The sequence below is a fragment of the Lutjanus erythropterus genome, chromosome 20 (genome assembly GCF_056507025.1).
Source record: "Lutjanus erythropterus isolate fLutEry1 chromosome 20, fLutEry1.hap2, whole genome shotgun sequence".
NCBI lineage: Eukaryota > Metazoa > Chordata > Actinopteri > Lutjaniformes > Lutjanidae > Lutjanus > Lutjanus erythropterus.
The window spans coordinates 34,785,536-34,811,030 of record NC_139336.1 but is presented as its reverse complement, the minus strand read 5'-3'; the positions used below and the strand labels follow the sequence as shown (position 1 = coordinate 34,811,030).

The following is a 25,495-nucleotide window of genomic DNA, read 5'->3' as shown; positions in this document are numbered from 1 at the left end:
ATCTCCTGTAGTGACACCGTTTCATTCAGTCCCTCCATGAAGTTGCAGTGAAACCCTGTGAATTCTGCATGGCCTTGAATTTTTGTTTTTTGCATTTATATTGTTTTATTTTGTCACAGGTGGTTTTTCATTGTTATTGACATTTTCATCTACAAATAAGACAGATTTTTTGTACTTCTGAGCCTTTTTGTCAAAGTTACTTAGAACACTCAGAACCGAGTGCTGTTTTGTTCTCTTTGGAACAAGTTGCCTTTGATTGTAATGAATTATATATTTTTTTAAAAATGCTAATTTCTTTTGCAGTGTTCACTTGCTCCTGTGACTTCATTGCAAAAAAGCCTAAAACATCACAACGTGTTGCTTTTTTCTTTTTTTTTTTTTTAGAGAAGCTGCTGTGGAATCAAGAAAAGCTGGTGACTGGAGGAGCTGCAGGTTTAAATCTGATGATCTGGGATCACGTCTCATCAATAACGTTCACACTTTATTGACTCAGAGGACAAAAATCTAAAATTAGTCAGAGAAAGAGTTGCTTGATGAACCAAAGCGCCTAAGTCCCGCCCCTTCCTGTGTGTTCCACGAGATGTCATTTCCTGCCTGTTTAAATTGTGACTGGAAAAACACAGATGACGTTTGTCAAATTAAAACATAATTTTACGAGACACAAAAGTCTCAGTTTATTTTAGAGTGAACTACATCTCTCGTCTCACAGAACATACATCATCATCATCAACATGGCCGCCACTGTGTAACGTTATCTTACCTGAAGTGTTTTACCAGAGACTCCTGCTCCTTTTATCAGCCAGGAAGAGACAGAATCAGACAGACTGCTGGTCATGTGACTACATCCTGGTACCAAAACACACAGACATCGTAGCTTCAGTGGCTAACGTTAGCTTTTGGAGACAGAAAGTCATGATGTCACTTACGTGCATGGACGCTAATTCTGGCTGAACACTGGAGGAGCTCGATGTCGGTGTCTGTGATGTTAGAGGGTGAGATGTGCTGAAGAGAATATTTTCACATTAATTACACAGAAATTCATTATCCTGATGTTTGTGGGTTCTAAACCTGAACACTTCAGTGTGTTATCTGGTATCAATAATCATTTAGGCAGAAGAACATCATCATTTCAACATTAATGAACATTATAATGAACACAATATAAACTGCGCATAGCGCATGCAACTTCAGTTCAGCCTGTGATCTGTCTCTGTCTGACTGAACAACCTGATGAGAGTGATATTTTACAATTTGATTTAATGTTATAAATGAAGGAAATTCATTAAATCAAATCATTTAGTGTTTTCAAAGTCATGATATTGAGCTGAGACAGATTCCATATTCTGTTAGCGTTCATAATCTGCTGCTGAGCGCAGTAGACAGCTCCCATCGTACGTGTTTCAGTGTTTAATATAGCTGAGTTAAAAAAAAGTAAAGGATGACTCAAAGTGAAAAAGAAAACCTCTGAAAAATCTCTTCTTCAGGAGATTCTGGTGTCTTTCTTCAGTGAAGGTAAATCCGTCACGTGCTGCAGTATTTCATCCACAAGTGTTTTAGATAAATTATTAATCCAGTGTTTTTGAAGCTTTGGGATTCACCTGGAATCTTGTCTGAGCTTCACAGCAGACCTCAGTCCAGTGCATTTGATCCCTCCAGCTCAGAGCTGACGCCGTTTTATATTTCATTTATTTTACCTTCATTTCACCAGGAGAGTCTTTGCTGTGTTGTTTTATTTTTATATTTTTGTTTTGTTCATCCAGTGTTACCAGACTGGTTTTGGACACAGTTGGGCTGTTTTGAGTGACTTTGGGCGGGTGGACAGAATTTGGGCTGTTTTTTTTTTTACATAAAATAACAGTATATTAAAACATATATCCAATAATTGTGTGTGTGTGTGTGTGTGTGTGTGTGTGTGTGTGTGTGTGTGTGTGTGTGTGTGGACAGACTGATGAGGTTTATTGCAGTTGACCGCGTCAGATAAAACATATTTTATTATTTGCACTATTTCTGTATGTTTCTTTATTTTTAAGGCAGAAATGAAAAAAAAGTTTAGTTGTTCTTTTTAGTTGTTGTTTAGTTAAAGTTCTGTTGTGGCCCACATGAGAACACTTAAATTGTTATTTTATTATTGTCAGATTGAAATATTTTAATGAAATACAATAATATTGCTGTTTTTCATGAATTAATTTGTATTGTTTCTTATCAAAATTATTTGTGTTTCTTTAATCAGTTTAGATTTTAGGTTTTGAGTATTTGGAGCAACACTTTGTTGGTTTTGTTGGTTTTGTTTTCTTGTGATGTTGATGCTTTGTACACTCTTCAACATACAATATTATATAATATTGATAATATAAAATAATATCAGATTCAAAACAAAATTAGATAAATAAAACAATTTAGCCGACACATTAAAGAAATGAACAAACAACAAGATGCTGTGAAAAACCTGAAAAACCAGAGTCTGAACTGTCAGATTGTCTTTTTATTTTATTGTCTTTGTTTTTTTCTTTAATCATGAACGTCTGTGGTGTTTTTATTGGTTTTATGAAAAACTTTTCAGACACATCCTGCTGACTGTGACGGAGGATACAGGACGTGTTTCTCAGGTTGTTTCCTGTTGTGTGTTTTTGTTGCTCGTTGTTTGAGAGATTCTGTTTGTTCTGTGTGATTGTTGTGTTTTCTGTTTTACATTTTACATGTTATTGTTTGTTTTGTTATCCATCAATAAAATCAATCAATGAACAATGAATTTATTATCAAAATAATAAATGTCTTAACTTTATAATCATTTAATTTCTAACATGAACTCTTGTTTGGACCTGATATTATCTTATATTAAATACAGTGTTGTGTAATATTGTATATTGTAGCTTGATATTTAAGTCAGTAAAAGTCATAAGTTCACAGTGTAGAAAAACTCTGTCACAAGATAAAGTACAAAAATATTCCCATGAAAACATACTAAAAGTACCTGAAGTAAATGTACTCACCATGCAGAGTAATCGATTACATTATAGGATTATAATTACTGATGTATTCAGTGTTGCAGCTGGTAAACATGGATCTGATTTCAATGTTTTTATATTCTGTTTGTAAATTTCCCCTCAAAGATCAATAAAGTTTTATTTCAATCAATAATCAATGTCATAATTTATTTGTTGATTATGTTTTGTATCAATAATCTGAATGTGTAAAGTAAAGCTGTAAACTAATGAAGTGCAGAATAAAGAACAATATTTCTCTGAATTATTGAGTAGAAGGAGAAATTAGTGTGAAAAGAAAAACGCAAGATTAGTACAAGTACCTGAAATACTTATAATATATGAGTAAATGTACTTAGTTACTTTCCACTGTTGTAAACAGCTTCACTCATCACCTCCTCTGTAACATCTTTTTTTTTTTTACATTTTCCTCCATAATTCACAGACAACATGAGATAAGACACATATGAACTCAATCAATATATTTTCACTAAAGAGAAAAAAACTGAAATACTAAATTAATTATAATAATTTTAACACTGAAAAAACCTTTGTTATATTAACCTACTGTGTCTCAAATAAAAGCACGCCTCAGGGTAATCAGATTACTGCTGTAGTATCTAATACTTAGGAATTTTCTCTCTATTTTTGTATATGATTCAAATTCTGTCAGACGTCGTATTCGTTCAAAGCAAAAAGTCTGTTTCTGTTTTTGCAGAAGATGAGGAAACTGTTCCAGTGGAAGGTAGATTTAAAGGATTTTAACTGAATTTAAAGTAATTTTACATTTAAATTTAGTGAAATATTTTCATTTTCTAGCAGAAAAGAAAAAGACAAAAAATCCACAGCAGATATATAAACATGAATATGAACATTTCCTGTTTTACTCTGTGGAGGATTTAGTTCAATTTGAAAATATTTAACTGTTCATTTTTTTATGATTCATTGAGTGTCGTCACTCAGCTTGTTTCTAAGTGGAGGAACAGAGTGTGTTACAGTCGCCCCCGATACACTCACCCCGGGTCTCCCCTAAGTTACCGACTCATATTCAAAACATAAGTAAACATCACAGTTTTACAGAGTTGACATTTTTATTCCTGAAGTTCTGATTTATTAATTAATTTATTATTTTATGATGATGCATATTTATTTATTTCTGTTGATGTTGATGACAGAACGACGTCTTCAAGAACCACGAGGGAACGTCTTGGACGTGGCTATGTTCTCCTGGATGTGTGACCTGAGGTTCTCACTCTGTCCAATAAACTAAACTTTTTTCATATTTTCATTCATCGTTTTTGTCTATTAAACGTCAGAACTGAGTGAAATGTGTCTGTTTTCAAGTCTTCAGTGTCTCGTTTTGTCCAAATCCTCAAACAGATTCAGTTCAGTGAGACAGAAAACAGAGAAATGGATGTTTTTGTTTGAGGAACTGATGGAGAACATTAAGAACAGAGAACAGAATCTTCAGAGAAGAACAGACTCATTTTTACCTCATTTCAAAAGAAACAAATCATTTTATATTAGAAATAAAATACTTCTTAGAGCCGCAGCAAACAATTATTTTCATTATTGATTATTCTGATGATTATTTTCTCCAGTAATCAATTACTGGTCTGGTTCCCACATCATGTCTTCTGATGATGTTCTGTCCAAAAGCCAAAGAGACTCAGTTTACTGTGATAGAACATTTAGAAGAACCAGGTCACTTCAACACTTTTGCTTAAAAATTAACAGAAACAATTAATCAGTGATCAGAACAGTTGCAGATTAATTTTTTATCGATCAACTAATCGACTATTGAACAAAGTATTTCAGCTCTGTTTGAGGTTTTTGCATTTGCAGCTGTTTCTGACAACAAAAAAAAGGGTTGATGTTTTTTGCAGCAGTTTATTTCTGCCACCATTCAGACCTGCAAGGTCCTCAAACTGAGGGTCCGGGCCCTTTGAAGGGCCACGGGATGAATCTGAGGGCTCGTGAGATAATGAAAAAGAAAACAAAAAAAATACTTCTGCTGCATGAAAAAAATGTGTTTGTCATTTGAGTCGTGACTGAGAGTCTTTGAGTTTGTTGCTGATGTTTTTTCATCCAGATGTTTCTGCTTTGATTCTGTCAGACGTTCTGTCTGTTTGACGGAACGTTTCAGGTCCTGAATAAAACTGAAAAATCTGCTTTAAAAAATACAGTCGTTTGTTCCTGAAGGTCCAGAAAACTTGACAGAATGTGTTATGAGGTGAAATTAAACTGTAATTTATGATTTAAATTAGATCATTATTTCACTCACAATTCATTTATTGAATCTTCATTTAACTGTCAGGATTTAAATGTTGTAAATCAGGTTTTATATTTAAAGATATTTGTATGTTGTGTTTTTCTGTTCGTATGAAGAACAACAACTTCTGTTCTGGTGAGGAACCGGATGAAGAACCTGATCAATTACAAGGAAAAACAAAAAGAAAAGATGAAATGTGACACAGGATTTAAGAGATTCTGAAGGTTTTCAAAGCTTCTAAATTCAATAATTCAGTTTCAAAAATGTCCCAAAGAATAAAAATGATGTTCTTTAAAATGACAAAAAACTGACTGGACTTTGGTTCATCGGCTTCACACTAATTTGATAATATTTGATTATAAACCTGATTTTAAATTAAAGACTTGTTTCATAAAAAAACACATTTCTTCTTCTTTTGAGGTATAAAAAAGCAGTTTTCAGTTTGTGCAGAATTAAAGTTTGTGTTTCTGTTGTGAGGTTTTATATGAATAAATGTGTTCAGTTTGTGTGTTTCTGTTGTCAGCTGATCTGTGAGGAGCAGAAACTTCTGATAAATACAACAAATAAAAATCCTCTTCAGTCTGAACTTTAAAATATCAAAAAACTGACTGGACTTTGGTTCATCAGCTTCATGACTTTTCTGATTAATTTGACGATGATTCAGACTTTTAATTAAAACGTTGCAGCTGCTCAGGATGAATGTTGATGATCATTTGTGCTTTGGATGTTTTTACATGTCATTAAAACATTTTTAGAGATTTTTCAGAGACTGCAGGTGGAAATGTAGCACAAACCATCTCTTCTCATTCTGAGATCAATGTTTTTGTTTAACGATTAATAAAGATTTGTTCATAAACCTGACATCACAGAAACTGACACATTTCTTCTTCTTTTGGGCTGTAAAACAGTTAAATACCGTCAGTCTGCAGCATTAAATGAAAGAGTTTTATCATTTTGTTCATCAGAAAAATCCAACAGGTCAGAGCGCTTTTATAATAAAAAAGAATCCATATAAATCTCTTCATGTAACATTTAAAAAAATGAAATATTTACACGTATCATTCATTTATTTATGCTCTTTTCTGTTTTATCTCCTCCATCATGAAGTTTAATGTTCAAACCTTATCTTTCAAATTTTGGTTTTAATGAGGCCAGAAAATATTTTTTATAGTAAATAAACGGATTAATTTATGATTTTTCATGTTTTTTGACACTGACACTCATTAAAACACTGAGAGGAGACGAAGCAGACAGAGAGCTGGAAAACACCCACATCATCTGATATTTCATTTATTATCTGACGTTTCTTTTATTTTTACTGGTCGATCATGATCCGATAATTCTGATCAGACACGTGACCTCAACATCCAGTTTGTCCAATAAGATCAAAACATTTCACTCATTTAAATAAAGTTCATTCAAACTGTCTTGTTTTTTTAAATAGACTATTTCCTTTTTTTCGTTAAAATCTTCTCAAAAACGTGTAAAAGCTCGAATTTATCCCCAAAAACACGTGACGCAAAAAACGAAATTTGACTCACACCAAAGTCCAGTCACGTTTCTCACGTTTTTACCCCGAAAATAAAAAAGATTTATATTTTCTCAGCATCCAGAAATCAACTGTTCTTCATTCTAACAACAACAGCAATAATAATGTAAGTAATAAAATGTTCTCTATTAGAATCAATAATAATAATAATAATAATAATAATAATAATAATAATAATAATAATAATAATAATGAGGGTATATAATAGCACCATCGGCTTAATGAATATTAATTATTTGATGACATGTTGGCTGTAATTCATTAATCAGTCGCGTCATTAATTAATTCATTAACCAGCTGTATTAATTAACATTAATTGTGTTAAAAACAAGAAGCAAACGTTTGAGTTTTTATTAAATAAAAGTGCATTACATTCACCCGCCAGGATACACAACTGCGCAGGCGCCGACTGGAAACCAACATATAAATAAAAACGTGTGAAATGTTTCATGTCTGTACAGGTGTGCGCGGTGCGTTCAGGGTCCCCTCCTAATGAAAGACTGACGTGTGAAGAAGAGGCCTTCACGGACCCGCTGGAAGGGGTGAAATTTAAAATTAAAAAAAAGTCTGTACAAAAAAACACATAAATTATTCACAGCGGGTCGTTTCTATTGGATACAACTCACGTCTGTTTCTATTTACAAGTTAAGTAGCGTCTTCTTCTGTGGTGATGAAGAGTCCGCGCTCCATCCTCCTCCTCGCTGTGTCCATCCGCCCGCGTGCAAAAAGAAAAAAAGACTAAAATGAAAAATTAACCACGTGACTCTTCAGACTCCGAGAGTTCGTTTCATTTCCACAAAAAAAAAAAATAAGACAAACAAAAAGAAGAAGAAGAAGAAGATGGTGGCGGTGATGAAGAGGAGGAGTTAGGAGCTGTCGGTTTCGGACGTGTGCAGCAGCAGAGCGGAACCCGGCCCCTGTCCCGGAGCTTTGTGTCTCTTCAGCAGCTGTGTGATCTTCTCGTCGTCAGAGTTCGGGTCCAGCGGTTTGTTGTAGTCGTCGTCTTCGTCCTCGTTGTCCGACGTCCCCTTCAGTCTCTCCGTCTCCGAGTCCTGCTTCTTCTTGGCCGTGGCCATTTCCGCCGCGTGCTTCTTCCTCCACTTAGTCCGTCTGTTCTGGAACCACACCTGAAAACACACAAACCAAACTCCAGTCACTTTTCACACCATTTTAAACATTTGTTATAATAAATAAGGGTGCAATTTATCTTTCAGCCTCATTAAATCAACTATTATAATAATTATTATTTAGGATGAGCATAATAATAACAGTCCGTCTGTTCTGTAACCACAGCTGACAAACACAAACCAAACTCCAGTCACATTCCTCACCATGTTACGGTCCAAAATAAAGACTTCAGGCTCCAGAAATAAACAACATTAATAATAATGATAATAATAATAATAATAATAATAATAATAATAATAATAATAATAATAATACATCTGTCCTGGAATCACACCTGAGAAACGCAGACAGACCAAAGTGCAGTCACTTTTCTTTTGATTTTATGCGCCACAAAAAAAAAGACTTAAGTTTATATATAATCAATCATAATTATTTAGGATAAACCTAACAACAACAACAACAACAATAATAATGATGATGACAACAATAATAATATTAACTATAGTCCGGAACCACACCTGAGAAACACAACCAGAACCAGACACACCAAAATCCAGGCACTTTTCTTTTTCACGATTTCACGCTCTTCAGCTATGATTTAAGCTTCCAGAAATATTTTTTTCTCCATTATAATCAATAATAATAATAATAATAATAATAATAATAATAATAATAATAATAATAATAGGGTGCTACACAAAAGATGAAGACAGATAAACATGATGCATCATGGGAGCAACAAGCTCGTGTCTACTTGACTGAAAAGCCTCGTGCACTAAATGACACTTTTATCAGGAACGAAGAAGAAAACTTGCGCCCAAAGACGAACAGAAAATATGAACCAAACTGAGAAAGAAAATGTTTAAAACGAAATTATTCTTTAATTAATGAGCAGCATTTAAACAAAAATGATCTTTTTTTAATGTGAAAAAAAACGAAAGAAGTCAAAGAGGAGAATTTTTAAGGTGAATTTTGACGTTTTTCCAGCTCCTGATAATCTGTGTGTGTGTGTGTGTGTGTGTGTGTGTGTGTGTGTGTGTGTGTGTGTGTGTGTGTGTGTGTGTGTGTTCACCTCTTCATCACATTAAATCAGATGTGACCAAAATGATGTGTGATTTTACAGAAAGTTGACAAATGAAATTAAAACTGTTTCATGTTTCAAAACGAGTCAAAATCCGAATTATTTCATTTCATTTATCTTTAGAAAAGATTCAAAATGAAACTGATGCAGATTCAAACACTTTATCCAAAATCCAAACCTTTTATAAATTCAGTCCGTCTGATTTTAAACGTGTAGAGAAGCTGTTTGTTGTTGTGAGGTTGGTTTGTGTTGTTGTTGTTGTTGTTGTTGTTTTGTTGTTTGTGTTACCTTCACTTGGCTCTCGGTCATTCCCAGAGAATAAGCGAGCCTCGCTCTCTCGGGTCCCGCCAGATATTTGGTTTGTTCAAAAGTCTTTTCCAGAGCAAAGATCTGCTGTCCGGAGAAAGTGGGCCGCGTGTGTTTCCTCTTCCCGTCTTTGTCCAGTAACACCGAGTTCTGGTCTGAAATCACAAGATCGTTCACAACACGTCACAAAACGGATCACTTATTATTATTTTACTTGATTTTTTCTTTTATTCATATTTGTAGCACTTTGTTTGAGGCTACCGCAGCAGATCCGTGTATGAACAAACCTGCTGGTAATAAAACCGAGTCAGATTCAGATTTTCAGACAATTTATGAAGAATATTTTCTTTATTCAAACATTTACACCATATGGATGAAAATAAGAGAATCTCTGCTGCTCAGTTTGTTTCATTCTGTCGGGATTATTTGATGGCGACAGAATAAAAACAAGACTTTTTAAATGAAGTTTGGTTCTTCTCAACACTTTTTTAAAAATGAATTTTGTTTGATGATTTTTTAACAGGATTAAAAAAACACTTTTCTGAATGAATTTGGTTGATTATCTCCCCACAGAATAGATAATAATGATCATTTATAAAAAGATTTTCGTTGATCATGTTGTCACGTAATAAATGTTGCAAATGAATAATAATAATAATAATAATAATAATAATAATAATAATAATAATAATAATTCAGTCTGTTTAAAATGAAGTTTGCATTGTCATGTTCTCAGAGAATAAAAACAAGCATTTTTTTGAATGAGGTTTGGTTGAATATATTCTGATAAAATAATTCAGTCTGTTTAAAATGACGTTTAGTTGTTTATGTTCTCAGAATAAAAACGAGCATTTTTAAAATGAACTTTGGTTGAATATATTCTGACAGAATAATTAATCCTTTTGTGAAATAAAGTTTGGTTGGTTATCCTCTTACAGAATAAAATGAGACTTTTCTGAATGAGGTTTGGTTGATTATGTTTTGACAAAATACTTAAGTAAAGTTTGGTTGATTATCGCCTCACAGAATAAAAACAGGCTTTTTAAAAATGAAGTTTGGTAAGGATAATTCTTTTTTAAATAAAGTTTGGATGATTATCCTCAGACAGAATAAAAAGAGGCCTTTATTTGAATGAGGCTTGGTTGATTATATTTTGACAGAATAATTGTGAATTTTTTAAATAAAGTTTAGTTGATTATCCTCTGACAGAATAAAAACAAGCGTTTTTTGAATGAGCTTTGGTTTGCAGTGTCCCGCACACACTCACGCGGTGAACACGCGAACCTGGCGTCCCTCCAGTGCGGACTCTGCATGACTCCCGGCCAGAAGATGGGCGTCCTGCCCGGCAGCTCCGCCAGGGGTTTCGGGTACCGGGCCACGGCCACCGCCGCGGCGCTGGGGCTGAAGTAAAGTCCGGGTGGAGGCGGGGGGCTGAGGCTGCTGAAGCGGGGCAGTCCGGACAGAATCCCCGCGGAGGAGGAGGCGGAGGCGGCCGCGGAGGCGGCGGAGGGTCGGTTCAGGATGTCGTTTATTCCGTGCGGGGTGGCGGAGGAGCACTGCTGCGGGGAGCCGAGCCCCGACGACAGACCCGTGCTGGAGCTCTTGATCCCCGGGGAGGACACGGCCATGCCGCCCGGGTTAGGAGAGGTGGTGGCCGGGGAGGTGGAGGAGTTGGGGCCGCTGGAGGAGAGCGGGTAGGCCGGGTACAGGGGGGTCTTCATCTCGGTCATGCTGTGCAGAGCTGCTAAAGGGGGGGTGCTGAGGAGGAAGGCGCTCTGTCGGGACCCGTCCATCGGACCCACCGCTAACATCACCACCGACCTGAGCGAGTCCAGACTACAGCAGAAGCAGGTCCTCTGTGGGGGTAAAGTCCATCTCAGGAGCAGAATCCAGAAAAATCCCCAAAAAGCTCCAGAGAGAGGAGAGTTTTCAGCGTGTCCCCCTCAGGTCCGGGTCCAGACTGACACCAGGACCAGCAGAAACCTCAGTGAGAGCTGGACAACTTGAGACAGATCATAAAACTGATCATCTGCTGCTGCTGTCCATCAGCTCACTACAAACTTTCAGAGGAGGAGAGGACAGGGGGGACAGGGGGAGGAGGAGGGGGGGTCCTCTGACAGGATTGGATGACCTGACAGTGACGTAAGGCCGCCCGGATTTGGGACGGCCTCCTGATTGGCTCAGCAGCTTCACTCTGATAATATTTAATGTTTCGTGGACTTTTGTAAAAGATGATTTAAAAGAAACAGGGAAAGAAAGTTGTTGGACAAACTTAAAAAAAATCAGTAACATAAAAAAAAAAATAAGTCTGTTCAAATAAATCAGTTGAGTTTATTTAACTTGTTAACTGGATTTAAATGAACTAGAAATGAAAAAAAAATCTATATTAATAAGAAAGGATTAGTTGATTCAACTCAATTCTTGTGTCATGTTTTACAGTGCACAAATAAATATATTAAAAAATAATCATCTGTGCACAACATTCTTTCTCACTGAAAAAACTGACCTGAAAATAAAATCTAGAAGATTTAAGCTGAATTAACACAAGATGAATAAAATCAACATATTTATGTTAACAAGAAAAGAGTAGTTGATTCAACTGAATTATCTTAGGATGTTTTAGAGTACTCAAATAAATTATGTTTTAGGAGAAAATGTGGTCATTTAATTTGTTATCTGGATTTAAACTGTGAACAAACACTGAGTCATTTTTAGTTGGTTCAACTTGATTTCACAGGTTCCTCTGCTGCCTTAAAAAAGTGAGTTGACTGAACTCAGTTAAATAAGTAGAGTCGTGTCATTAAAAAGGTTTAAAAATCTAAAAAAAATAAAAAGTTCTCAGAATGGGAAACATGTTTTTGGTTTTTTTCCAAATCAAGTTAACAAGTTTAGATCAACACATCTGATCTGAAATCATTGTTGAACCGAACTGATTTTTTTAAGTTGGTCCAACAATTCTGTTTTTCAGTGCAGGATGATGCAGCATTTTGTTGTAGCTTCATTATTAAAGTTATTATGAAAAAAGTCCAATGATTTAAATAAAAAGAGGTTTACCTTTAAATCTTTAAGCCCTTTAAACTAAAAAAAATATATTATTTATTAATCCTCAATAAAAGTCTGTAATTACTTGATAATTTATTCTTCATTAATATTTGACAAACAATCAGTGTCATCAGTGTATAAACTTGATTTTCTGTCTTTTTTAAAAATATGATTTTTATCTCTCTTAATAAATCATTTCTGTGCAGCTCCAAACCAGCAGGGGGCGACCTACAACACATATCTGTTGGTTTTTTATAAAGATTGGAGAAAAAAAAGTAACAATGAAGAACTTTAGAAAAAATGTATAAAAGGAAAACAAAAAACCCTAAAATGTGTTTCTTTATTCTTTCACTTGTGTTAAATTTGGACAAACTGATTTCAGAGTTGACATTTTGAAATATAAAAACATCTGTTTTGAATGAGAATGAAAACAGCAGAATCCTTAAAGGAACCTTTTGAATTTTAAATGTCAGTGTTTCACTCGTTTATCGTCACAGAAACATCAGAGTTCTCAGATAAGAATTCAATCCCGACTAAAACATGTCAGTTGTATCTTTGTTATAAAATAAAAACCCACAGTCAGGGTGTCTGTTAGCTGACGTCATCACTAGCGATCAGCCCGTTAGCCTGAACATGCTAACAGATTAGCTGGCTAGCAGCGACCGCGTCCATCAGGTGAAGATTAAATGTGTATTTTTTACAGTGTAAACTACGTTAAGGTCGAATGTGTCCAACACATCAGAGACGATGAACAGTGAGACGGACATTATTGTAAAATTTGAACCAAAATACTTATTTAAAATGATTTGATTGTTCCATGATCAGAACTGTGTCCATAGCAACCGTCTGTTCTTCACAGTAGACTGCTGTAACTGACCAATCAGAATTAAGTATTTAACAAAAACAGGTGATAATCAAATTAGAAGCAGCGGAGTCAGTTTTCCTCAGAGGGTTTAGAGTTTGGACACAGAGACAAACTCTGTCTGTTATTAACAGACATCCCGACAGAAAAAGAAAAAAATGTCCTCATGATAAATCAGAATTATGAGATAAAAACTTGACGATGACTTGAGGATAATCTTCTATTTTTACTGGTATAAAAAGGTTTCTACTGTCCTCAGATGAGGGGTGTCAAACATGTGGTTTGTGGTCCAATCCGGCCCACTGGATGAGTTTGCAAAGTGTGAAAATCATCAAAATCTTCAACTCTAATTTATCAATAAAATGCAGCAGGTCTTGATTTATGTCGCTGAAACTTTTTCAGAACGTTTCACTTTATGCTGAAAAAAAGGAGAAAAGTCAGAGGTGCTGTTCAGAGCTGCAGCAACTAGTCGATTAATCAATAAGCTGTCAACTATTACATGATTCAACAATTATTTTGATAACCAATTAATCATTTTGAGTCACTTTTTAAAGCCAAAAAGCTTTGACCTGTGACGGTAAACTGAGAACAAAACAAAACATCAGAGAAGATGATGGACAGATGAATAAATAAATGATAAACATTAGTCGTATGCTGGTTTTACTGGTTCGACTCAGCTGGGATTTTATTTGGCTCCATGTGATCTGAGAACTAAAACGAGTTCGACCCTCAGACGGTCGATTCAGAGCAGGAAAAATGAAGGAACGTCAAGAAGAACCACAGAGGAGGAACCCTGTCCTGTTTTAGGAACAGATGAGGTTCTGTTCACTAAAAAAAAAAGAGAATTATTGGACCAACTTAAAAACAAGAACTTCAACTGGTAACTCAAGTTTTTTCAAATCAAGTCAACAAGTAACATGAACATAAATAAGGTCAGATGTTTTTAAATCGACAGTTTGCATTAATGCAGCTTCAATTCAAACCAAAATCAAGTTGCTAACATTAGCACGTTAGCATGACTGAATGACAGCAGGTTTAGATCGAAGAAAACGTCACGTCGACGCGTCACAGAAAGTTTGTTTTGTATCAGACTGAGTCACCTGGAGACAAAACGGAGCCTCGGCTGCAGGAAGAAGAATCTGGAAAAGACGCAGACGACATGATGTTGATGCACGAAACCAAGAAAAACCACTTTTCTCATGATGAAATGAAAACATGGAACATTAAAAAACATCAGAGTTCATGAATCAGAGGCTGTGGATTCTGATTTTTCTCGCCGTGTTTTGAACGTTTATGTTTGAGGATTTAATTCAGTTCAGTTTGATGAAAAAACAAAAGTTTTCACTTCTTCTTTCTACACAAACATGAATTATTTATTTCTGCTGAATGTTTACTGTTTCATTTATTTCTTATTTATTATTATTATTTCATATTTTATTTGTGTTTTTTAAATGTTTGAAATAAAATCTAATCTCTGTGAGGACAGATGGAGTCAAATCTACAAATAAATCTACAGGAAACAGCTGTTTTTGTTTTACAACCTGAATCAAATTATTGATTATTTATTTTAATAGTAGCAGTTAATCATCAGTTGATCAGTTCTCTGGTTTAATCGTCTCTGATGTGAGGATTTTCTGTTTTTCTCTGTAAACTGGATGTTTTTGGAAGTTTTTAGATTTGAAGACGTCTCTTCTGATCCTGAACTACTTTCACTTTTTTCTGATCAAATCAGTCAGTCAACAGAAGTAATCAATACATTAACTGATAATGAAAATTGAAAGCTGAGTTGATTGAGAAACAAGTCACAAAACTGACTGTCGTGACAAAATAAATACAGATTTCACAGCTGATGTCTTCAAACTCCTCAGAATGTTTTTATCTTTCAGATCTATATGTTTTATATTTTTATATTATTTGTCTCTGAGATTCAATAAGAAACTGACTTTATTCAACTGTTAATGTCTTTAAATAGAAACATCCTGAGTTTGACTCAGTGATGCAGCAGCGCCGCCTGCTGGTCGCTCACAGAGCAGCACTGACCTGCAGCACTGACCTGCAGCACTGAGCTCCAGTTTTACTCAACTTCTACTTTATTTTATTTATTTAACATTCTCCTGTGATGTAAAGTCTTATTTTTCATGTTTATTATGTTTTTGTTCTAGAAAATAGTTTTTTAAAGGATGATTTTATAAGTTCCTGTTGAAAAATAATGAAATACATTTTCACAGCTTTGATGATCAGACAGTGAACATCAATCAATCAATCAATCAATCAATCAATCAATCAATCAATCAATAATATAAATGTGTTCATGTTTTTTCTCAGTTTGAAGCTCAGGAGGTCAGACCAAACGGTCAGATCAAACAGGAAGAAAATGTTTCGGGTTTTTTTATATAAATGTTAATAATTCTTATTAAAAGATCCGATTTGTTTCAGTGTTCAAAACACAAATCAATAATTACTGAGTGATTTTTAATTTGTGTTTAATTTCTCTGCTGACTGGACATGTTGTATCCTGGATACAGTAGAAATATTAAAAACTCATTAATAAAATTCAATCGATTAAAGATGAAACAAGTTTTTCTCAAACTTTCTGACTTCTGTCGTCTCAAATGAAAACTTCATCATGAGTCTGAACTTCTCACACATCATTTGTATCGTCGTCGTTGTTGTTGTTGTTGTTGTTGTTGTTTTTGTTGATGTTGATGTTGTTGTTGTTGTTGTTGTTGTTGTTGTTTCGGTGTAAGATCATCTCAGTATTATATTCTTGTAATAGAGATAAAAGAGAAGTGCAGCTGATGGTTGTTGACTGAACTCGTCTCCTGTTTCCTGTTTGTCTCTTCTGGTCAGACGTTTAAAGGAGCAGCTCGTATATTTTGTAAAATCTGACAGGACAAATTTTCTTTTAGGGACGGGATAAAAAAATAAATGCATATAAGAAAAGTGGTGAATCTTAGTTTATATTTACACACAGAGGGTCAAATGATTCTTTATTCTTTCCTGAGAACTAAAAGTCAAATTAATGCTCCAGAAGGAGACTTTTGTGTATATTTATTCTACATAAATATATATTTATGATATATCTGTTGCTCTACATATATTTTATGATATATAACTATATTATTATTATTATGGTTGTCAGTATCACTCTGCTCCTGCAGATTCATTCAGACTGTCTTAAGTCCATTGATCTCGTCTCTACCTGCACCTCATTTATTCAAATATTCATTTATTCCATCTTGTGTATCTGTCAGTTTTTGTGTTCTGTCCTTGATTTTATTGCAAAGTTTCTTAAACTCAATGTTTGAGGTCGGACAGACGGGGATAAAAGTGCAGGACGTTCTGGTTGAAACTTGGGATATTTATGTTTTATTACTTCTGTAGTTGGATGCAACAACTTTAACAAAATTTATTAAAATTAACAATCAGGATGCTGCTGATCATTGGGGCTTCATAACAACTTTATAACATTAACTGTGAGTTTAAGTGTTTAGTGATTTTGGTGGAATAACGCAGACTGCATGATGAGATCCAACAGAAAGACTGAAGGATTCAGATAAATGATCCGATTTATCTGCTGGATCAAACATTTCCAACATCAGTTTATTATAAAATGAGCCACAAAATATGAAGTAAATCTGCATATTGAAATATTATCAATGTCATTTTTTTCTAGAGGAACAAAGATTTTCCTGATAAAACCGTGAGTCCCTACATGAAGGCAGCCATGTTGGATGTAGTTCTCACTGCAGTTCACTGATCATCCACCAGAGGGCAGAAGACATGTGTCAGATTGATTACATCAGCTGTTTCAGGACAGTATTGATCAGGGCCCCGTTTCCCGGAGCCTTCGTAGTGCTACATGCATCGTAAGTTGTATTTTCAGGTCTCCTGGGCTGTTTCCTGTAAACTTAAGACTTTAAGATAAAACTTAAGATGCACGCAGCTACGAAGGCTCTGGGAAACGGGGTCCTGATTGATGAAGTCTTCGAAGAGGAAGTTTGCACATAAACTATTTTTACTGCCATTTTCACATCACCTCTACATGTTAAATTCATTTATGCTGAGTTAATAAAACTCAGAAAAAAATAAGTTTTTATTTCCTCTCATCACAAAAACAAAGTAAGATACTCTTAAAAGAAACAAAAGAACGATTAGGTGGACTCCAACTCATCAGGAAAATATTCATAATTTAATAACAGGTGTACTGCAGGTCTAAATCTCATATTTGCAGAGTTTCTTCTCATTCTGTGACCCAGATACACTCTGCTGTGACCCACCTGAGGGTCACGAGCCAGTGTTTGGGAGTGACTGATGTAGACGACTCAAACTTGATGCAAACAGTGAACTTTTATAAAGTTTAAAAGCAGCAGATACAGAAATAATAATGTAATTTATGAATTATGAATCAGGGTTTGTAGATTCTGTGTATTTTCAAAAACCCAGTTCAGACTTTGTAAATTAAATTCTAGACTTTTAAGGCCTGAATCTTTGTTTTTTAAATTCAGTACTTGACTGTTTGTGGACCCTGTTTATGATCGACAGTTTGAAACGTGATCAATAAACTTGAACGTGGTGAACAGAAAGTTTCCAGAGACTCTGATCAGGTCGAAATAAAGAAGCTCCACACGTCACGGATAATGACAAGAGTTTTATTTTTAATTTTTACTCCCGTGCCATCAGCTTCTGCTTCTTCAGCTTCTTCTGTGAAACCTGCACAACACAAACACAACAACAGTTATGAACATGTTATGAAGCAGTTATGAACAGTCAGTGTTCAGACAGGCTGCTGCTCAGACTCAGAGGTGTTTTCATGGTTTATCCAAAGGTGTCCTAAGTGGTCATCACTGCAGCATCGTCATCATCATCATCATCATCAGTCTGATGATGTCACTGTGTTCAGACAGACTGATGGACAGTCGAAAAATCAGTTCATACATGACCAATCAGAATCGAGTATTTAAAAAAGCCAGATAAAGGTCATCATGCACTGGTTTTACTGGTTTTACTGGTCCGGTCCAGCTGAGATCAGATCAGGCTGCATGTGACCCCCTGGACTAACAGGAGTTTGTGTTTTGAACATGAACTTTATCATAATTTAATTTTTAGGACCTGCAGAACTCAGAGTTCGTCTCTTTCAGGGACTCGTCCATCTGAACACACCGTCTATGGACCGTGGACGTACCTTTTTCTTCTGGGCCACCTCCTCCTCTGGTTTGGGGACGATCTGCTCCTTCTCGGTCAGGATCATCTCGATGTGGCACGGGGAGCTCATGTAGGGGTTGATGCGGCCGTGGGCGCGGTACGTGCGTCTCCTCATCTTGGGGGCCTTGTTGACCTGGATGTGCTCGATGACCAGAGAGTCGACGTCCAGACCCTGAAACCGCAGCCGAGCAAGAAAAGACGGGGTCAGAAACACCGGGACCCAGAGCGGCCGTCAACTGAACCTCTGATCTATAATCAATGATTCAATACAGAGGCAGGAGAAGCTCTCTAAACCCAACCAGTAACATCTGGATTCAGTCCGTCTCATTCAAAAACCAAACAGTTTAAAACCTCGAGTCGCTGCATCAACACTTTGTTTCACATCTTTACTAAAACTGTTTAAACCACAGAAACATCAATATTACATCATAGATTTGTTATATTGATCTGATATATTGTTTTTCCTGTTTTTAAACTTGATTACTGATCAGAAAAATCCAGTTTGTGAAACACCAGTGATCATCCCCAAATACCCGTCACAATATCAAAGTATTTGATCAGAAAGTGATTTTTACTCATTTCCTCACCCCAGCTGCTTCCTGTCCAACATGATCAATAATTATCAGTATCAAACGTCTATCATGAGGTTCAGGTTTAGTTCAAACTTGTTCACAGCAGATCTGCAGTCAAACTTTCAGGTTTTATAGCCTCTAACTCTGAAGTCTCTTCTTACATGTCAGCAGAGACAGTTATTCATCTGGATTTAACTTGATTGATAATGTGATCAGAAATGAGAATGATCAGTCCAGTTCTGTTCTAATCTTCTAATCCTCAAACAGGAAACACTTCTGTAATATTTCATTTATCCTTCACTTTCTCCACTTCTCCTTCCTGTCAGTTTTCTGACTGGACTCAGACACACGTCACTCTACAAACCAAACTCCTTTCAGCTCACAGGAGTCGTGGTGTTTTTTTTAAAGGTTAGTTTTGATTCACTGAAATCACATAAGAATAAGAAACTAACAGCTGGATGCAGCAGCAGTGAGTTAAATCACTGATGAGTTTGGTTGGTCTGCAGACTGATGATTGATTTATATTACAGTGGCTTCCTGCTGTGAAAACATGGCAGCTGCAGGTAACAGACTGCAGACAAGAACACACTAGAACCACAACAAATAGCTCAAACTATCCTTTTAACATTAGATGGACGTTCATGTGGTCTGGCAGCTCTCGACTGTCTGTAGAGACGCTGCAGGACTGAAGACATTTCATACAGTGTCTGACTCAACGTGTGATGGACAGTGAAGCTCTGACTGCTCAGACTCATGGTTTATTTTCATGGTTGATACAAAGGTGTCCTAAATGGTCATCACTGCTGTCCTCTTCATGTCCATCACACAGAGACAGACAGATGATCCTCACTGTGACGCCAACACTTCAGTTATGACACTCAACGGTCTCAGTGTGACTGCTGCTGAAAACATTTTAGTTTCCTGACAAAGTCCTCGTGCAGGTTTGTCCCAGAACTACCTGGATGGTTTGTTTCATCTACAGTTAGAAGACAAATACTTTCACTCAACTGAATTTCTACAGAGAAATGTCTTCACATTTTGGGGTAATTCTTGTTGTAATGGCACAGTTTTGTGTTGAATCAGTTGGACAGTTAATCGCTGTGGATTTTGATGAAGTGCTGACGTCCTGTGAGGACAATCTGTCCACATCGTGTCACAGAAACAGTTTGTGGAAAAACAGGGCTGAACTTGTGAGACGATTAAACAGGACGGACATTCCTGACGTACCTTGAGCTCAGCGTTGCTCTCGGCGTTTTTGAGCATGTGCAGGAGGAACTCGGCACTCTTCTTGGGCCAGCGTCCCTGAGTCCAGCCGAACTGTTTGGCCTGAAGACAACAAGAACCGTTCAGAACAAGTGATCCGTTTCCCCACCATGTGAACTACAAGTCATTTATCCTCCACAGCTGCTCAGATTAAAAGTTTAGTTTCATCTTTCATCCAAAGGTGTCCTAAGATGGTCATCACCGCAGCTCTCAAACTTTGACACTTGTCTTTGTTTAAAGTCGGAGCTCACCTGGGCACACCTGCCGACTCCACCGTTGTAGCGACGGAACGGGACACACTGGTGCTTGACGATGACGTCCCTCAGGTACTTGTTAGCCTTGCGGATGTGCATGCCCTTGATGGCCTGGGCCGTCTCACGGGTGTTCTGGTGATAAAAACAAGCGTCCACCAACAGTCAAGACCCAAATATTTAAAGAGAAACACTTCAGAGACAGAAGAGACGGTAAAACATGACATACAGAAAGAATATCATGGTGGAGAAAAGATTTAATTTTCCTCCTTGGACTCGAGTCAACAACAACCAATAAGAACAAACCAGAACTAAAAGTTTAATCAAGAAATTAAGCAACAAAGTTAAGAAAAATCTCAAGTTATAGAAGTTCATTCTGCAGCATCATGACCAAATATGATTCAGATTTGCTGCTTGAAAAACTGATAAAAACTACATTCATTAACTAAGTTTACTCAGACCAGCATCATGTTAAATTAAACACATGCAGAAATCAGACTGTTTGAAACTGCCTACAACAACCTTCACTACAAACAAAACATTAAATCAGATTTCTCAAAGTGTCAGATGTTATTAAATCATCTTCACTCACTACATCTCAACCTTTATGACCCTCAGTTGTGCATAAAATTCAGATTTTATCAATTTATTTTAAAGAACATCTGAAGAACGGCTGAAGGATTCTGAAAATATCCAATTGTGATTATTTTGTCTGACACTCCATTACAACATGATTTGTGATTTTATAGATAATGATATTTTTTAATTGTTCTCATCTTGATCAAGAAACATGTTAAATGACTGTAGTGTGATTCTTTAAAAGGAATCAGTCTGTAGAATCTGATGTGTAGGTCAAGACCACATTCATTCATTCTAAAATTTAAAGTCACATTTTCCCTTTAACACAGCACCTCCTCTGATTTGAAAACTATAAAATCCATATTTTGTATACTATGATCATTACGCAGCTCTGACCTGAGGTTATCTTTCTGGTATCAGCTATGAGAAGCAGACAATAATCAGTTCCGTGTTTCAGCTGAAATAATCCTGCATCTCTACTAATAACCATGAGTTCATTCCAAAAGGATCCATTTATTACCCATCTGATGTGTTTGCTTTCAGAAGTCTATAATAACATGGAAACTTCATGTTAAAAAACTAAACTACACTCATGAAACATGTCAGATTAACTCTGCAGACAAACTTTAACAGTGAATCATCTGTACTGTAAAAACCTGGCGGGTCTCAGTCTTACCTTGAAGTGAACCCGGAGGTTGGAGCCCCTCGACTTGCATGCTGAGGATGAGAGAAAGAGTCAGAAACAGACCTGAACTCAGTAAAACTGAGGTTTTCATCTGTAACACGTGAGGCAGCTCAGTTCTGTCAGTCTGTTGTTTTCATGGTGAATCCAAAGGTGTCCTAAGAAGTCATCACAGCGGCCATGTTCAGCCTCAAACACACAAACACGAAGCTTTACTCACATTTAGTCGGGTTCTCTGGGTCGAGAGAGTAGCGGACCATTTTCAGAGATCTGTGAGAGAAGAAACATGATCGATAATCAGTTTCAATCAATCAGTAAACGGCTCCACATGCCTCCAGACTGACACGTTAGCATTAGCTCGGGTTAGCTTCAGTTGTAGCTCTGATAAGCAGCCGAGGATCAACCAGAAACACGATCTAATACACTAAAACACTATAAAACAGGTTGACATGGAGGTTCTGTAAAGAAACGAGCTCTTTAAAACTATAATTTGACTCAGTCTGAGTCTCTCTTTGAGCCAACATGGCGGCCGCCTGACGGGAAAGCCTCCAAACCGGCATCCTCACAAAAAAGTCGAATTACAACAGAATTTAAAGCTCAATACAAAAATATCTGACATCATTTAAAGTGTTAAAATGTAGTTAACAAAACAGTAAAGTTCAAACAGCAGGATGGTTGAGATATAAATGAGATTAAACACAGATTGTAGTCTTCATCTGCAGGACTGTTCTCCTACCTCTGAGGCCGCGGAGGGAAGAGGAAGAACCGGAGGCAGCGCTGCTCCTCTTCTGCTCTCCCGCAGGGTTACCGCCTCCTGCTGGACAGGAGGAGAACAACGGCTCCTCTTCTTCTGTTCTCCCGCAGGGTTACCGCCTCCTGCTGGACAGGAGGAGAACAACGGCTCCTCTTCTTCTGTTCTCCCGCAGGTTTACCGCCTCCTGCTGGACAGGAGGAGAACAGCGGCTCCTCTTCTTCTGTTCTCCCGCAGGGTTACCGCCTCCTGCTGGACAGGAGGAGAACAACGGCTCCTCTTCTTCTGTTCTCCCCTAATGTAATAATATTTTGATTATAGGTCAGTTTTTATACACAGAGTGTTTTTTTAAGCAGCACCATGTTTTATACCATTAAAAAAAAAACACGATGAATAGAAGTAGGGACTGATATCTGATTTACATGAATTCTATTTTATTTAAATTCAGATGTGTTCCAGATGATTCTGCTTATTGTTATCTGATGTTGAATAAAAGTCTGAGGAAAAAATGTTTTACTGGAAACACAGATATAATGAAGTTTAACTAAAATCACTGGTCTGAGGTTCATTATAAAGATTAGAATGGATCTCTGTATAATATGTATAGTATTTAATTTATTCATTTACTTTTATTTCTATTTTCCTTTTTCTTCTTAATTCCCTCATCTTCATCTTTTTTTAAATAAAATTTTATAGAATTACATATATTGTATGGTTTGATTCTACTGGTGTTTTTTTTTTTTTTTTAATTGTGTTTCTCCTGAATTTTATTGTTATTTTCTTCACTGGGACCTGAGCAGCTCACTTTGTTCTGACAGAATATGGAGTCATAGGAGAGACATGAAAGAAGAATAAAATAAATGTGGAAATATAAACAGAAATAAATAAAAGAATCAACCTGTAAATAAAGAAATGGGAAAACATTATTGATTACTATGTTTTTGTTTTTTATTTTGGAATTGATTTATCATTATTATATAATGTTTTTTTTCCTTTCTCTTTTCTCTGCTGTTGTGTCTGTGGTCAGAAACTTCCTGCACAAGATTCATGTGTTCAAGCAAAATCAATAAGAGAAAAAAAAAATAAAGGAATACAAATATGACATAAATAAAGTGACACAGAACTTAAATTTTTTTTTTAAAAAACATACAGAAATAAATGAACAAATAAATGTGAGAATAAAAGAAATGTTTGTCATTGTTCTTTTACACTTTGTCTTTATATTTCTGCATGTATTTGTTTAGTTCTTTATATTTCCAAATGTTTTTTCTTAGTTATTTACACATTTATTCTTTTTAATTGCACTGTTTACAGACCAAGAGACTAACCTACTAATTAATTAATCAATGATGAAAATAATCAATAGTTGCAGTGTTAGTGAATCCACCTTTTATAGATGCTTTACAGTTAGTTTATATTTAAGTTTAATATTAAATATGAAGTTCATCTATGTCAGAAGGTTCAGATAAAATATTTCAAATGAATAATGAAAATCATCCTGATCAAACTGAAGACTGATGATTTTTGAGGTGGACACATTCGTGTCGTCACATGGTGAGAGTGAACACAACACAGCAGAGTGATACTAAAGCCAGCTGTTGGTTTATTTGGTATCTCATGTTGTACTGTGACGTGTTGGAACATAGAAAAGCCTGTGTGCACGTTCTCTCAGTGACTCGTGCACGTTCTCTCAGTGACTCGTGCACAACATCACACTGTAAAGAAAGTCAAAGCTCGAGTGTCAACATACAAAAATAAAGATATTATTTACATCAGACAGAAACCAGTCCCTCCACACAGCTCAGTGAAAAAACACCCAGACAATTTAAAGAGAAGACGTGAAGTGAAACAGAGAGCGTCATCATCTCTTATTGATCATCTGTTATTGATCGATACACAGACGGAGACACAGTGGAGATAAATATCTGTACACGGCCCACTGAACGCTCACATCCTTGGCATTAAAGGTCGTCCGTACGATAACTTTACACTGAACACGTCGGTTCATCTCATGCTGAACCGAACCTCTGGACAGGAAGACACCATCAGCCTCTCCTGTTACCATGGAGCTGTCGCTGTGTCACATAGCATCCTGTTAGCTTAGCTCTGCTAAACATGCCTTTTGTTTTGATGTGGAGGCTGATTTAACATGACTGACAGGGCGAATAATACACACTGTGATTAATGCATTCAAATTTACAAACCTCTGATTATTAAAACATCAGGCAGTGTGTGACAGAAAACGTTAGCTCACCAGTGAACTAGAAATAACCACAAAAAGCTGCACACTTTTCAGAGTTGATAAGTGAGGAGAAACTTTATAAAGGTGGTGACAAACTCTTAATAATTTGGTCCTTTTTGTAAATTCAGGGAATATTCTGCATAAAGTTATTTCTTTCTGTGTGTAAAAACATGGTGTCTGTTTGCCCCAGTGTGCTAGCTGCTACTGAACAAACAACAACAACAACACATTTGGTCTTTGCAAAAACAAACAATGAAGCTACATGTTTGTTTGCTTACAGGCCCTGTTCACACCTGGAGTTAGCATGTTCACACCTGGAGTTAGCATGTTCACACCTGGAGTTAGCATGTTCACAGCTGGTGTTAGCATGTTCACACCTGGTGTTAGCATGTTCACAGCTGGTGTTAGCATGTTCACACCTGGAGTTAGCATGTTCACAGCTGGTGTTAGCACGTTCACAGCTGGTGTTAGCACGTTCACACCTGGTGTTAGCACGTTCACACCTGGAGTTAGCACGTTCACAGCTGGTGTTAGCACGTTCACAGCTGGTGTTAGCATGTTCACACCTGGAGTTAGCATGTTCACACCTGGAGTTAGCATGTTCACAGCTGGAGTTAGCACGTTCACAGCTGGTGTTAGCACGTTCACACCTGGTGTTAGCATGTTCACACCTGGAGTTAGCATGTTCACACCTGGTGTTAGCACGTTCACAGCTGGTATTAGCAGCTG

At 36.4% G+C, this 25,495-nt stretch overlaps 2 protein-coding genes and 4 non-coding genes across 6 annotated transcripts; all 6 read right to left on the bottom strand.

Moving 5' to 3' along the window:
- Positions 1-7,139: 7,139 nt before the first annotated feature.
- nkx6-1 (NK6 homeobox 1) lies at positions 7,140-11,389 on the bottom strand. The gene is made up of 3 exons (XM_084746454.1): positions 10,585-11,389; positions 9,300-9,472; positions 7,140-7,929 (listed from the first exon to the last, which is right to left on the bottom strand). Exons 1-3 carry the CDS (start codon positions 11,126-11,128, stop codon positions 7,669-7,671), a joined length of 978 nt encoding a protein of 325 aa, XP_084602580.1. The 5' UTR covers positions 11,129-11,389; the 3' UTR covers positions 7,140-7,668.
- Positions 11,390-17,883: 6,494 nt separating this feature from the next.
- On the bottom strand, positions 17,884-22,563 carry rpl17 (ribosomal protein L17). Its single transcript, XM_084746488.1, has 7 exons — positions 22,510-22,563; positions 21,994-22,043; positions 21,768-21,808; positions 20,513-20,647; positions 20,226-20,324; positions 18,407-18,598; positions 17,884-17,934 (listed from the first exon to the last, which is right to left on the bottom strand). The coding sequence occupies exons 2-7, from the start codon at positions 22,031-22,033 to the stop codon at positions 17,887-17,889; spliced, it is 555 nt and encodes a 184-aa protein (XP_084602614.1). The 5' UTR covers positions 22,034-22,043; positions 22,510-22,563; the 3' UTR covers positions 17,884-17,886.
- LOC146308853 (small nucleolar RNA SNORD58) lies at positions 18,010-18,074 on the bottom strand. Its single transcript, XR_014772675.1, has one exon. It is a non-coding gene; the product is annotated as a small nucleolar RNA SNORD58 (small nucleolar RNA).
- On the bottom strand, positions 19,739-19,804 carry LOC146308852 (small nucleolar RNA SNORD58). Its single transcript, XR_014772677.1, has one exon. It is a non-coding gene; the product is annotated as a small nucleolar RNA SNORD58 (small nucleolar RNA).
- LOC146308851 (small nucleolar RNA SNORD58) lies at positions 20,402-20,468 on the bottom strand. The gene has a single exon (XR_014772674.1). It is a non-coding gene; the product is annotated as a small nucleolar RNA SNORD58 (small nucleolar RNA).
- LOC146308850 (small nucleolar RNA SNORD58) lies at positions 21,882-21,951 on the bottom strand. The gene has a single exon (XR_014772676.1). It is a non-coding gene; the product is annotated as a small nucleolar RNA SNORD58 (small nucleolar RNA).
- Positions 22,564-25,495: the final 2,932 nt, after the last annotated feature.

Bases quoted from the DNA above. Each gene is read 5' to 3' on its own strand.
- nkx6-1 (XM_084746454.1), bottom strand. From the start codon at position 11,128: ATGTTAGCGGTGGGTCCGATGGACGGGTCCCGACAGAGCGCCTTCCTC. The intron at 9,473-10,584 runs GTGAGTGTGTGC...TTGTGATTTCAG, and splicing joins CAGGTTCGCGTGTTCACCGC to ACCAGAACTCGGTGTTACTG. The intron at 7,930-9,299 runs GTAACACAAACA...GTGTGTTTTCAG, and splicing joins TGACCGAGAGCCAAGTGAAG to GTGTGGTTCCAGAACAGACG.
- rpl17 (XM_084746488.1), bottom strand. From the start codon at position 22,033: ATGGTCCGCTACTCTCTCGACCCAGAGAACCCGACTAAAT. The intron at 20,648-21,767 runs GTAAGACTGAGA...TTTTATCACCAG, and splicing joins ACCTCCGGGTTCACTTCAAG to AACACCCGTGAGACGGCCCA. The intron at 18,599-20,225 runs GTACGTCAGGAA...CTGCGGTTTCAG, and splicing joins AGAGCAACGCTGAGCTCAAG to GGTCTGGACGTCGACTCTCT.